The following is a 12458-nucleotide window of genomic DNA, read 5'->3' on the forward strand; positions in this document are numbered from 1 at the left end:
TTCATGTTTTCAATGTTCATATTGTAGTATGTATCAGTACTTTATTCCTTTTTGGTGCTGAATAGTATTTCATTCTATGATTATATCACTCTTATTTGCCCATTAATCAGTTTATGATCATTTGGGTTACCATTTGGCTATTCTGAATAATGCTTCTATATAAATATTTGTGCGCAACTTTCTGTGAAGGTGTATGTTTTCATTTATCTTGGGTATATACGTAGAAGTAGGTTGCTAGATCATATGGTAACTCTAAGAGCAACTGCCAGGCCGTTTTCTGCAGTGGTTCCACGATTTTATATTCCCACCAACAGTGTATGAGGGTTTGAATTTCTCCCAACTCTTGTTATTGTTCATCTTTCACTTTATTTATGGTATCCTTTGAAACAAAATGTATTTGATTTGATTATGTTTATTGATTTTTCTTTTGTGGCTTGGTTTTGGTGTTATAGCTAAGAGAGCATTTCTTTTTTTTTTTTTTTTTTAAGATTTTATTTATTTATTTGACAGAGAGAAATCACAAGTAGACGGAGAGGCAGGCAGAGAGAGAGATGCAGAGAGCCCGATGCGGGACTCGATCCCAGGACCCCGAGATCATGACCCGAGCCGAAGGCTGTGGCCCAACCCACTGAGCCACCCAGGCGCCCAAGAGAGCATTTCTTAATTCAAGGAGATGAAGATTTTCACCCATGGTTTCTTTGAAGAGTTTTATAGTATTATCTAAGATTAGGTCTTTGATCCAATTTGTGCCAGTTGTTATACCCATTGTGAGGTAGGGGTCTAATTTCATTCTTTCTCATGTGCATATCCACTCATCCCAGTGCCATTGGTTGACATTATTCTTTCTCCCACTGAATGGTCTTGGCACCCTTGCCAAATGTTAACTTTTGTGAAAATTAATAAAAGGAAACTTTGTTTAGAATGGAGTCAGGAGACCAGTAGGGGGAGCTCTCAAATTCCAACAGGAAGAGGCCTACTTGCACGTGGATATTCTTTACTATCCCAGTAGGAGTAAGGGTGTTCCTCATACTTTGGCAACAGCCCAGCCAATAAGAGGCTGTCACTGCTCAGCCAATGGAAAGCCATTATACTGCAAACTCCCAGTTTATGTCAATGGACTGTTGTTTGTAATAGCTTTCTCAACATCCCCCTTTCCTGTATGAGAGCAGTTCTCGCTTTTGTTCCGTGGACTTGGCCTATAGTTCTGCTTCAGTTTACTCGTTCCAGATTGCAGTTCTCTGCTATTCCCAAATAAACCCATTTTTCCTAAAATAAAACAGTCTTATCTTTTAAGGCTACCACCCTAAATGTGAAGGTTTACTTCTGAGCTCTCAATTTTATCCCAAAAGAGCTGGGAAATTTAACCACTTACTGTGTTTCAGCCACAATCCTAATCATGAATTCACTTCTCCTAGTAACTCTATGAGATGGCCACTATTCTTACCCCCATACTGTAGGTGAAGTAGCCAAGATACAGAGTGATTTTCCCAAGACTAAACAACTAGTAAGTGGCAGAGCCAGGACCTTGTTAGGTCCTACAACCTGAACTTAGGATGACTGATTTGAGAGACCGAGCCCTTAATCATGCTATAAATAAATGTGAGAAATTAAAACTTAGAATTCCAACGAAGAGTTCGTTTAAACAACAACAGCAACAACAGATGGAGGTCGAAGTGGTCAATATATTTGGAAAAGCACAAGAGTAGAGGCTTTACTAGCTAGCTTCTTACAGAGTTTTAGAAACGAATCTGCCTGCCTTGGTTGAAACCTTTCCAACCCCAGCTTTAAGAATTTCCAAGCGGAAGCACCGGGGAGGCTTCTCTGGTTACTGGGGCAGTGCACAGGTGCGGTCGCCCTTTCCGCCCACAGTCCCGCGGTCCGCCCACTCCCCTGCCCCCAGGCCCCACCCCATCCTCGAGCGGCTCTCCGCCGAGAGCCCAGGAGAGTTTGGAGTCTGCGCTCAAGGCGCTGTGCTGTCCGGGATGTGATAAATCTCGCGGGAAGATGCGCTCGTTGCCTCGGTTACAGCGTCCGTGGTCCCGAAAGATGGCGGGGCGAAGTGTTGGTCCTCGGGTCAGTTCAAACAGACTCCGGGGTAGCGACCAGCTTCTTAGCCGGCCAGAGAACGCGGGACCTCATTTAAATTCGGGTCTGAAAGTCTCTTTCTCTTTTACAGAGACGGAGCGTTTCAGGCGCTCCGCTCCCGCCGCGCGTTCAGCAACCTGCAGCGTCTGGACGGGACCTCCTAGCCAGGGAGGAAGAATATAAGTAAGAAATTAGGCCGTTCAGTTTTTCCTTCTTTCTTTTACCCAAATGAGGTTGCTTACAAGTACTTTCGTGGTGACTGACTGGGTATTTGGGATCCCTCACTGTTCGTTCTCCTTTCAACATCCTGTTCGCTTGTCTTCATCTCTTCTTAGCTCACTTCCTAGGTGTTTGAAAGGGGTGAAAATTTAGCCCAAGTAAACGTGTTCATCAGCAAAATGATACTGCTAGAGGTGATTTGGCTAGCAGGAATTGCCAAATAGTTTCCAGTTCAAGAAAACCCATTTAATTGGGAGCTCTTGGAAGTTTAATTTTGTGACTTTCTCCTAGGCTTGGTTTCTAAACTGAAAGCGTACTCCTCCTCCGTGCGGTTGGCATTCCCGTTCTCTCCACATTGGTGGTGGTAGGAGGCTGTCCTTTCCTTCTCGTCTCTCAGTGTAATTACACCTATTCTGACAACACGTGCTTTCGTTCTTGGACTATTTCCCTCTTCATCCCACAGTTTTCGCACAGAAACCAGAGTAATCATTTAATTTGATCAAGTCAGTTTTTTGCCTGAAACTTTGCAGTGGTTCCCTGCTGCACTTTAGTAAGTCGGTTAGATCTGACTCCTGTGTCTTGTTTGATCTGGTGCCCTCTCTTTTTTTGCCTCAGAGGCCTTCTGAGTTTCTCAGGCTTTTCCCTTGAGGGCAGTCATACTCCAGCCTTCCACCTGTAATGCTAAGCGTGGTCTTCCTGAATTATGTTAAGCTTCCTAGTTACTCTTTTTTTACTGACTTCATATTCTTTGCAGTTAGCATAATGGTTACACATTAATTTGTTAGTGTACTTTTTGTCTGTTTCCTCCACTGGTCTGTAAATTCTTCAAGTCAGAGGCCAAGTCTATTGTCATTGCATATACCCTTATAAAATACCCTTATTTTAACAACTCATTTTCTTTATAATTTACCTAATTTAAATTAAAATTTGAGAAACATTGTAGCACTACTTCATATTGTTTAACATAAAGTTACCACATGATCTATACTTAAAGCATATTTATTTTTATTTTCTGACCAATTTACTCTTTTTTATTTTTATTTTTTAAATTATTTTAAAAGATTTTATTTATTTATTTGTTAGACACAGGTAGGCAGGCATAGAGAGAGGAGGAAGCAGGCTCCCTGCGGAGCAGAGAGCCAGATGCGGGGCTCAAGCTGAGGACTCCCGGCTCATGACCTGAGCAGAGGCTTTAACCCACTGAACCACTAAACTGGGCACTAAACAGGTGACCAGTTTACTCTTTTTTAAATTCAAGTTCGTTAACATACAGTGTAGTATTGCTTTCAGGAATAGAATTTAGTGATTCATCACTTACACGTAACACCCAATGCTCATCTCAACAAGTGCCCTCCTTAGTGCCCATCCCCCCACCTAGCCCGTCCCTCCAGCAAACCTGTTTGTTCTCTATATTTAAGAATCTCTTATGCTTTGCTTCCCTCTCTGCTTTTATCTTATTTTATAAAACTAAAGCATATTTAAAGTTAAAATGGAACTGTACTGTCTTTTGATAAACTAGGCAATTGTTAATTTGCCATCGCAAATAGGAAGATAATCATTCTCCTCTACTTAATTAAATGAGTCTTTTTAATAAAATGAGCTCAAAAGTGTATCTAAGCAACTGATCTCTTGTCCTTGCTCAGGTCTGAATTAGCTTGCCCAACCACAAATGGTTATTTTCTTTACCATATACCAGATAGCACCAAATGCCTGCACTGGTTAGGTTAAATCAATTTACTTACTTAAGGGTATATTTTGCACCTGGCTCTGGTGTGTTGTTATGGTCCTGCTTAAAATCATCTTAAAGACATCTACAGAATCTATTCTATTTCAGCAGAAATCATTTTGTGGTAAAGGTGGCCAGTTGTTACTTGTTCTTTTATCTTTACTGGGGTGTGCAGATCTGAGGCATATATGAACAGAGGAGCTCCCAGGCTCAGCCTGAAACTGTAGACTACTTCTGTGCCATGCAGAAGAGTAAAATGTCTGGCCATTCTTGTAGGCAGAAATGAGTTAATAAGAGAGTATTAAGCCATATGTTCTTGGTAGTAAGCATATATGGGATGTCTTCATTCAGCAGAACACAGCACTTCTTGGGAATCCCAATCCAAAATCTTCTATAATCAGCTCTTGTCGAATATTTGGAGGAAATAATCACTGAAAGGATAGATTACAGAATAGGCTGATGGCTCAAGTCAGTAGGTTTTCCATGTTTCATGCCTATGTTCTAAAACCTGAAAGCTAAACAATAAGACTATGTGACATCTGTTTTAAATGTCCTGATAGCTGATAGGGCAAGCCCCACCCCTCCCTATAGCCCATGCCCATAAATGCCAATTACATTTACAATTACATTTACAATTTACAAGGACATTATTTCCTTTAATTCCTATTTTGAATGAATGTTAAATCTCATCAAAACTTTTTTCCCAAATTAATTTAGGTGATTAAATGCCCTGTCCCCCCCCCCCCCCCACACACACACACATTTAATGTTTTAATATATTGAACTACCAAGCAGATTTTTAATTTTCCTTTAAAGACTGCTGGATTTGATTGCTATAACTTTATATAGGTTTTTCGCATCTTTGAACAAAAGTGAGATTGGCCTTATACTTCTATCTTGTTCTTTTCCTTCTGATTATTCTCCTAGCCGCATGAAATAACCGAATAGTTTTCCTTTTTTATTTTTTCTGTTCTTGGAAGCGTTTTGTAACCAGGGATCATCTACATTTTGGTTAAAATTGTGAAATTGAGTATGATGTATTTTTTTGATAGAATTTTTTTGCCTATCAATTCAGTTTCATTAAAGATTATTCATTTGTTTAAATGTACTAGTGCTTCCAGAATAAATTTTGGTTATTTGATAGTTTTCTAGAAAAATGTCCACTTCATGTAGGTTTTAAAAGGTAATAGCATAAATATGCTCTAATATGCTAATTTTTTTCATTTTAATAATAGTTAATGCTTTTTGAAATTCCAGTATAGTTAGCATACAGTGTTATATTCATTTCAGGTTCACAATATAGTGATTCATCAATTCCATATATCACCTGGTGCTCATCACAACAATTGTACTTCTTCATCCCCATCACCTGTTTCACCCATCCTCCCACGCCCTCCCCTCTGGTTAAGAATCTGTTTCTTGGTTTCTCTTTCTCTCTTTTTCTCCTGTTTGCTTATTTGTTTTGTTTCTTAAATTCCACATATGAGAGAAATCATGTGATATTTGTCTTTCTCTAACTGACTTAATTTCACTTAGCACAATACTGTCTAGCTCCATCCAGATCTTGCAAAGGGCAAGATTTCATTCTTTTTTTATGACTGAATAATATTCCTGTGTGTGTGTGTGTGTGTGTGTGTGTGTGTGTGTATACCTTATAAGTTTTAAGTCTTGTCTGTAACCTTATACACATCTTTTTGAAGCTTTCCAGTATTATTTACTTTTGTCTTTTTATCCATCTTGCTGGAAGGTTTATTTTATTGGTCTTTTCAGAGAACTAGCTTTTGATTTTGTTGCTAATCTATGTAGTTTTTTAAAACTTCATTGGACTTTAGCTCTTCTAATTATGGTGGATTTTTTTTTTACTTTTTAGTTTAGTTCTAATTTATATTTAGTTTACTTTTATTTTGTTTTTTAGTTTTTTCTTATTTTTTTTTTTTAAGATTTTATTTATTTATTTGACAGAGAGAAATCACAAGCAGGCAGAGAGGCAGGCAGAGAGAGAGGAGGAAGTAGGCTCCCTGCTGAGCAGAGAGCCCGATGCGGGCCTCGATCCCAGGACCCTGAGATCATGACCTGAGCCGAAGGCAGCGGCCTAACCCACTGAGCCACCCAGGCGCCCAGTTTTTTCTTATTTTTTAATAAATACATTTAATTTCTGTAAATTTCTCTCCAACTACAGCTTATTTGTATTTCAGGAGCTGTTTTGATATGTATTTCTTTTGTGGTTATTTAGTTTTAAATAATTTATGATTTTCGTTGTGGTTATTTAGGAGTTTTGTTAGTTCCCAAGCATATTGGGTATTTGCTTGTTTTATTTTTGTTATTCTAAATTTATTTTTAATTGCACTATGATCAGAGAATTATTTACTACTGATTTTTAAAAATATATTGAAACTTGTGAGCAGTACATAGTCAACTTTTGTAAATGTTCACGTATTCTTCATAGGAAGGATATTTACTATTTGATGAATCTCTTAGCTCAAGCCAATTAATTTGGCTGTCCATAACATCAGTATCCTCACCTTTTTCCCTGCTAGCTCTGCTGATTCCTATTAGAGGTGAATTAAAATAAACTATAACTGTAGTTTAAAAAATTCTCCTTATAATTGTGTCCATTTTTGCTTGGATGCTATATTGCTTGATTTACTTAAATCTTTTAGATGAATTCTTATTTTCCTTACTATTCACAGCCATTTTTTTTATTCCTTTATTTACAAGCTTCTTATGTCATTTAGCTTTAACAGCATCCTTTTTATGTCCTGTCTAATCATTTCTGCCTTCTGATAGGTGAGTTTATTTATATTATTGGGTTATTAATTTGAAGTTATTTGAGCAATCTTATTTTTTGTGTTTTCTTTTTACTACCGCTTTTCTTTATTTTTTCTGTTTTCTGTTGGATTGATGGAATTTTTGCTATATTTTTATTTTTCTTTTTCTGGTTTGGAAGGCTCTTAAAATACTTGAACTTGGTTTTCCCATCTGTTAGGTTAGGTAATGATTTACTTCCTGTTTATCCAGGTTATCATTAACATTTTTATATTATGTACTAATTTGGATTTATCATATTTTCAGGTTTTTTTCCTCATCATGATTTTTTTTGCAGGTTCAGCTTCTTCCTTCCCGAAGTATAGACCCTTCATTACTTTTGAGTCTGCTCTTTTCTGAAAATTTTGTTACATGACATTTATTTTTCAATGAGTTTTGCTGCACATAGGATTTTATCCCACTGAGCCACCCAGGTACCCTGCTGCACATAGGATTTTAAATGGTCTGTTTTCTTCCTCCCCAGTCCATTAAAGATAACACTTATTTGTCCATTGGAATCTAGAGATGTTGAAAAACCATCTTAGGTTTTTAGAACATAATGCCAGTAGACTATTTTTCTTGGTTCTTTTATAATAATTCCTTCGGTAACTTGAAGATTATTTTTGTCATTGAAGCTCTGCAATTTCACTATGATGTATACAGGTGTGGGCTTGTTTTCTTTCTTTCTCTCTCTCTTTTTTTAAAGATGTAATTTCTAAGTAATCTCTACGTGCAGTGCGGGGCTCATACCTACAATCCCAAAATCAAGAGTCACATGCTCTACCAACTGGGCCAGCCAGGCGCCCTGTTTTCTTAATTCTACTTGAGATTCATATCTTTCCTCAATTTAAGAAAACTCTCAGTATTCATTATTGACATTCCCTTCTTCTATGGAATTTCCTTCTGCAACTTCTATTAGGTAATTAGACATCTGTCTTTGTCCTATAGTCTCTCTTCAATGCATGTTAACCTCTTTTATTTTTTTATCTTTTTGTTTCTCTATCTCCTTTAGGTGAATTTTCTCCTGTCTTCTCACTCATTTCCTTTCCAGTTCATGGTATTGTTCAGTGTATCCATTGAGTTTGAGTTTTTAAGTGCAATGATTATGTTTTTCATTTATGTAATTCTGTTTGGTTCTTTTCTAAATTCAGTGTTCTTTTGTAATAAATACTTCTTCTTGCCTAATGGTTTCTATTCCTGCTTTTGAGGGAGTGGGCAAATGAAAAATGCTGATTTAAAAATCTTTTAAAAATAGATTTTAGATTTAGATGATCCTGTTACTGTGGTCTAAATTTTGTTGTGTTTACTAATTCTCTGCCTCCGTGATTGCTTTCTTTATGCAATTTGTTGTCTTTGTGAAGTCATTTTTAGCAGGCTTTGCTTTCTGAGAGAGTTCCATATATTCTAGGTAAGTGTCCTTGTAGGTTGATTTCACATTTACTTTTCCGGGCTTATCAGAGTTTTGGTGTGGTGTGGTTTTGGTGTGGCTTTCTGTACTAAAATTTGGCATAGGGTCTCTATACCATCTGAGTAAATGAATTTGCTGTGTTTGCTCACAAGAGTCTTTTCCACCCAAGGCTCCAGTTTCATTTCCGTTTACCTAAGGTTAGGGGTGTTTTTGTAGTCTGTGTTTCACAGGTGTAGCCTTTCATGACTCCCACACATGCATCAGTTTTTAGCTGTTAGATACTTTTGGCTTCTGTTCCTGTTTACTGCTCTCACTTTGAGTTGCTGCTTTATTTTTAGTGCCAGGGTATTTCCCTTGCCTGAGCTGGAGATTAGCAGTATTTCCTACATTACATTTTATCCAACACGTCCATTGGTTTGAAGCAGAATAGTGTTCTGTGTCACCTCAGAATACTGTATTGACCAGAAGCTTCTATTTAAGTTCTTGTGATTCTTGTTAAGGGAATACGAAAAATAAAGTAATGGCATATTAACTGCAACTTCAAGTCTTTATTAAATATTTTTCTTTTGATTAACTCATCCTAAGATGTAAAATATTTCTTAGAACATTAGGCTGTTTTAAGAAGGGATATAGTGTTACTTTTTTTTCCCCCTGGGAGTGGGGATTGTCAGTGATTTTTGTTATTTCTGACTCACCTATTTAAGTAAAACAAGATGTTTTAAAAATTGCTCTACGTGTTCCTTTCATATAATTTCAAAAGAGCCTAGATGGTCTAGAAATGTGAGCTATGAGTAAAACTCAAAAGTTTTATGCTGTTGAAGATGTTTACTATCATGTTAACCTTTAAAAGTGAAAAAAGGACTTTGACAGTAGGAACAGTTGAGTACATTATATTAAGTGCAACTCATTACAATATTGTTTAGCTGTTTAATGCATGGATTATAGATTATGCAGAGCTAAACAATTCCTTCTATATTAGTATGGGAAAACATAGTATAGGTGAAAATTAGAAGGGATATGAAAAATAGGAACATTTAGATGATGGTGATAGGATTATGAGCAATTTTATCTTTAAAAACCATTTCCTTTAGTGATACTGCCATTCTTCCATTCAAGTTGGGCCATATAGTACTCCTGTTCTTTGCCAGCTTCCAAATAGATAGAGGGGAGGAAAAGGAGTGGCAGGTGGTGGTTCAAACAAGCACCTTTGTTTCTGAAGCTGATACTGAAGTAACTGAGATGTGGGCCACATTAGCCCTGCTCACTAAACCCCAGATTTACCTCCCCAGTTGCAGCAACACCCCCACACCAAAATAGGCCTCTCCCCCATCCTGCCTCATTCCTGCCCCCATTTGGAGTTAATCCCATGAAGATGAATAGTGGAACTGAATTCAACCTACCCAATTTATTCTACCCAAATAAATCATTACACTTGAAGTGAGGGCCAGAGACCAATAGTTAGTGTTTGAATTTCTACCACAAAAGATCATGAGTTGGAGGTAAGTGTTCTAATAGTAATGGTAATTTTAGAGTAAAAAGGTCATGTGAATGTTTTGGCATTTCTCGATTAGTTAAAGTGTAGTTATTGAAATTTAATTACTTTTATTTTTGTTAGAATCTTCAGTATATCTCAAATACTAAATTATTTTTTGCTTTTAGGCGCTTGAATGCAGAATTAGAGGCAAAAACAGCTGATCTGGTTCGACAAGCTGAGGAAGTAATAGTAAGTGAATGCGCGATTATTATTTATTTCCTACTAGTGCTAGTTTTTTTTTAACTTTCTAAAGTGCCCAAAGCATACATTTTTAGGTCAATGAATTATCACAGATTGAATATGAATATATGAATAGATGCATATATGCACTTGTGTTTCTGATATGCACACATTTCCTAAAAGCCACTGAAAAAGTGTTTTCCATTTAGATGTCCCAACCATCTAATTAGTAAGAACATTGATATTTAATAATCTTTCCCACTACTTTAAAATTAATATTTGAGAGTAGATGTATAGAATAAATGCTGGTAATTCAGTAAGGTTAGACATAAAATGGGCTCAGGACAAAAGTTGAATAAAGGATAACAATTATCACTAATACTCATGATAATTTGTTTCTTAAATTCTGCAGTTGGATTTAATTCAAATTTTTAGGGCTAGACTAGTCAGATTTATAGTTAGAAAAAAATGTAGTGAAGTTATATCACTAGACAAAGTCAGTATATTTTGCCCCATTCTGGCTGCCAGATTGGTTGTTCCAACTTTAAGCAGCAATTTAAGAATTAGCATTCCCATTATTTATTGATAGGCTATAGTAGTATTCCTTAGACAAAGAAAGTAGCTGTTTTCAAACTTTTTTCAATTTTTACTTTTTTACCCTAAAAAATTATATTTTTTTCTTTTAAATTCTCCACCCATCCTCCTTGGAGGTGGTAGTGAAAAATAGGCAAAAATTTGTTTTAATGCCTTTTACAGATCCATCATTATTTGTTAGTTTTGTAATAAGAATATTTCAGGTAATATAGATAATGGTTACAGATTTGCTAGTTTCATTTATAATCAAATATTTTATTAAAAATAAATTTTTACATTGGGAAGGATCTGTGCTATGATGAGTCCTGTGAAATGTGTAAGCCTAATGATTCACAGACCTGTATCCCTGGGGCAAATAATACAATATATGTTAATAAAAATAAAAAATAAAAATAGAATAAATAATAAATTTTTATTATATCTTTTAGTTTTTGCCAGTGTCAAAGAGCAGGAAAATAATTAACAAACCCAGTGTTAGAGGAGAATGAAGGACTCATTATACATTCTGCTCCGAGAATCCTCTAATAAGGATGATTCCCTTTCCACTTCCTAAAAGAGTAGGGTAGAAGCCTGGGAAGTGTGGGGTAAAGGGAGAGGACATTCCTGCCCCACGGAAGCTAATGGATATAACTTTGCTGCATTGAATTTTTGTTCACTCATTTTCACTTTAGTTCACTTCAGTATCATTGCCAAAAGCTTTCACTCTTAGTGCTCTTGGTGCTTTAGTGCTTCATGGTCTTCACATTGATGCTCTCTGGGGCATGGGTGGCTCAGTCAGTTAAGCACCTGACTCTTGATTTCTACTCAGGTCATAATGTCAGGGTTGTGAGATCGAGCCCTGCGTTGGCCTCTGCACTGGGTGTGGAGCGTCCTTAAGATTCTCTCTCTCCCTCTGCTCCTCCCCCTCTGCCCCCACCCAAGTGCATTCTCTCTCTCTTTAAAAAAAAAAAAAATTGAGCTTTGCCCAATTTAAGACAAGTTTTTCCACCCATTAAATGAACTTATGCTCTAATTTCTTGTGAGTCTAATTTCCTTTGTGTGTTAACACAAATTGGAAGACTGATGTAGTGGGCAAGCAGGAGGTTGATAAGATCAGATAAAGGCATTGATACATTTTTCCCTTAGAATTGACTTTCTGAATCCAGAATGAATGAAAGGTGAAACTACATTGTTACAGACCTTATACTCATACCATACATAGCATTTGAGTTCTACGCCTTGATTTCATGGAAGCTGTGGACAACTCTGAAATGATTAATGATCAGAAAGGGACTTGACAATATCCTGGTTTTGTGGTTTCTCTCTATATTATTTATCTTTATTCATTTAACTAGAGAGATCACCAAGAAGTACAATCAAGGCCGGTTTCAACACAAATTAAATCCTATGAAAAGGAAGAGAATTGCAGTTTAAGGTAAGTAACTTAAATTCTCAAAACACCATTTTTGGATGATGTATGTGGATCTTTTGTCATGTAAAGTCTTTTTTGCATGTATTAGAAATCTATGTAATATATAATATACTAATGAAAAATAATGTAATATATAATATACTAATAGAATCAAGGCTTATATGAACCAGACATGATGTAAACCCTTTACCTACTTTATGTCATTTAGTCCTCGAAGTATTATTTTGATACAAATATTATTGTCTTCATCTTACAAATGAGGTAATTGGAGCTTAGCAAAGCTCAGTAGCTTGCCCAAGGATATATAGATTATATGTGATTTCACCGAGATGCAAACCATAGTTGGTAAAGATTTCTGAACCTGTTCTTAAATAGTATACTACCTTTCTTTTAAAATTTCATATGAAAATTAGATTAAAATGTTAGTAAAAATAAAATAGATCTTTTTTTCCTTGAATTTCATGTGAACTTCAGGTATGTCAAAAAAAAGGAGTCA

The 12458-nt window shown here is 36.3% G+C and overlaps 1 protein-coding gene across 4 annotated transcripts in view; it reads left to right on the top strand.

Annotated features, from left to right (window-relative positions):
* The first annotated feature begins 1942 nt into the window (after nucleotides 1–1942).
* The window catches only part of TEX9 (testis expressed 9), an 80338-nt gene continuing 69822 nt past the window's right edge, over nucleotides 1943–12458 (top strand). For all 4 annotated transcript variants that reach the window (XM_059371978.1, XM_059371980.1, XM_059371979.1 and 1 more), the window contains exons 1-4: nucleotides 1943–2073; nucleotides 2177–2268; nucleotides 9903–9966; nucleotides 11886–11965. In XM_059371978.1, coding sequence (XP_059227961.1) covers nucleotides 2005–2073; nucleotides 2177–2268; nucleotides 9903–9966; nucleotides 11886–11965 — 305 coding nt within the window. In that variant the 5' untranslated portion in view covers nucleotides 1943–2004. The remainder of the gene's footprint in view (nucleotides 2074–2176; nucleotides 2269–9902; nucleotides 9967–11885; nucleotides 11966–12458) is intronic.

The sequence above is a fragment of the Mustela nigripes genome, chromosome 13 (assembly GCF_022355385.1).
Source record: "Mustela nigripes isolate SB6536 chromosome 13, MUSNIG.SB6536, whole genome shotgun sequence".
Lineage (NCBI taxonomy): Eukaryota > Metazoa > Chordata > Mammalia > Carnivora > Mustelidae > Mustela > Mustela nigripes.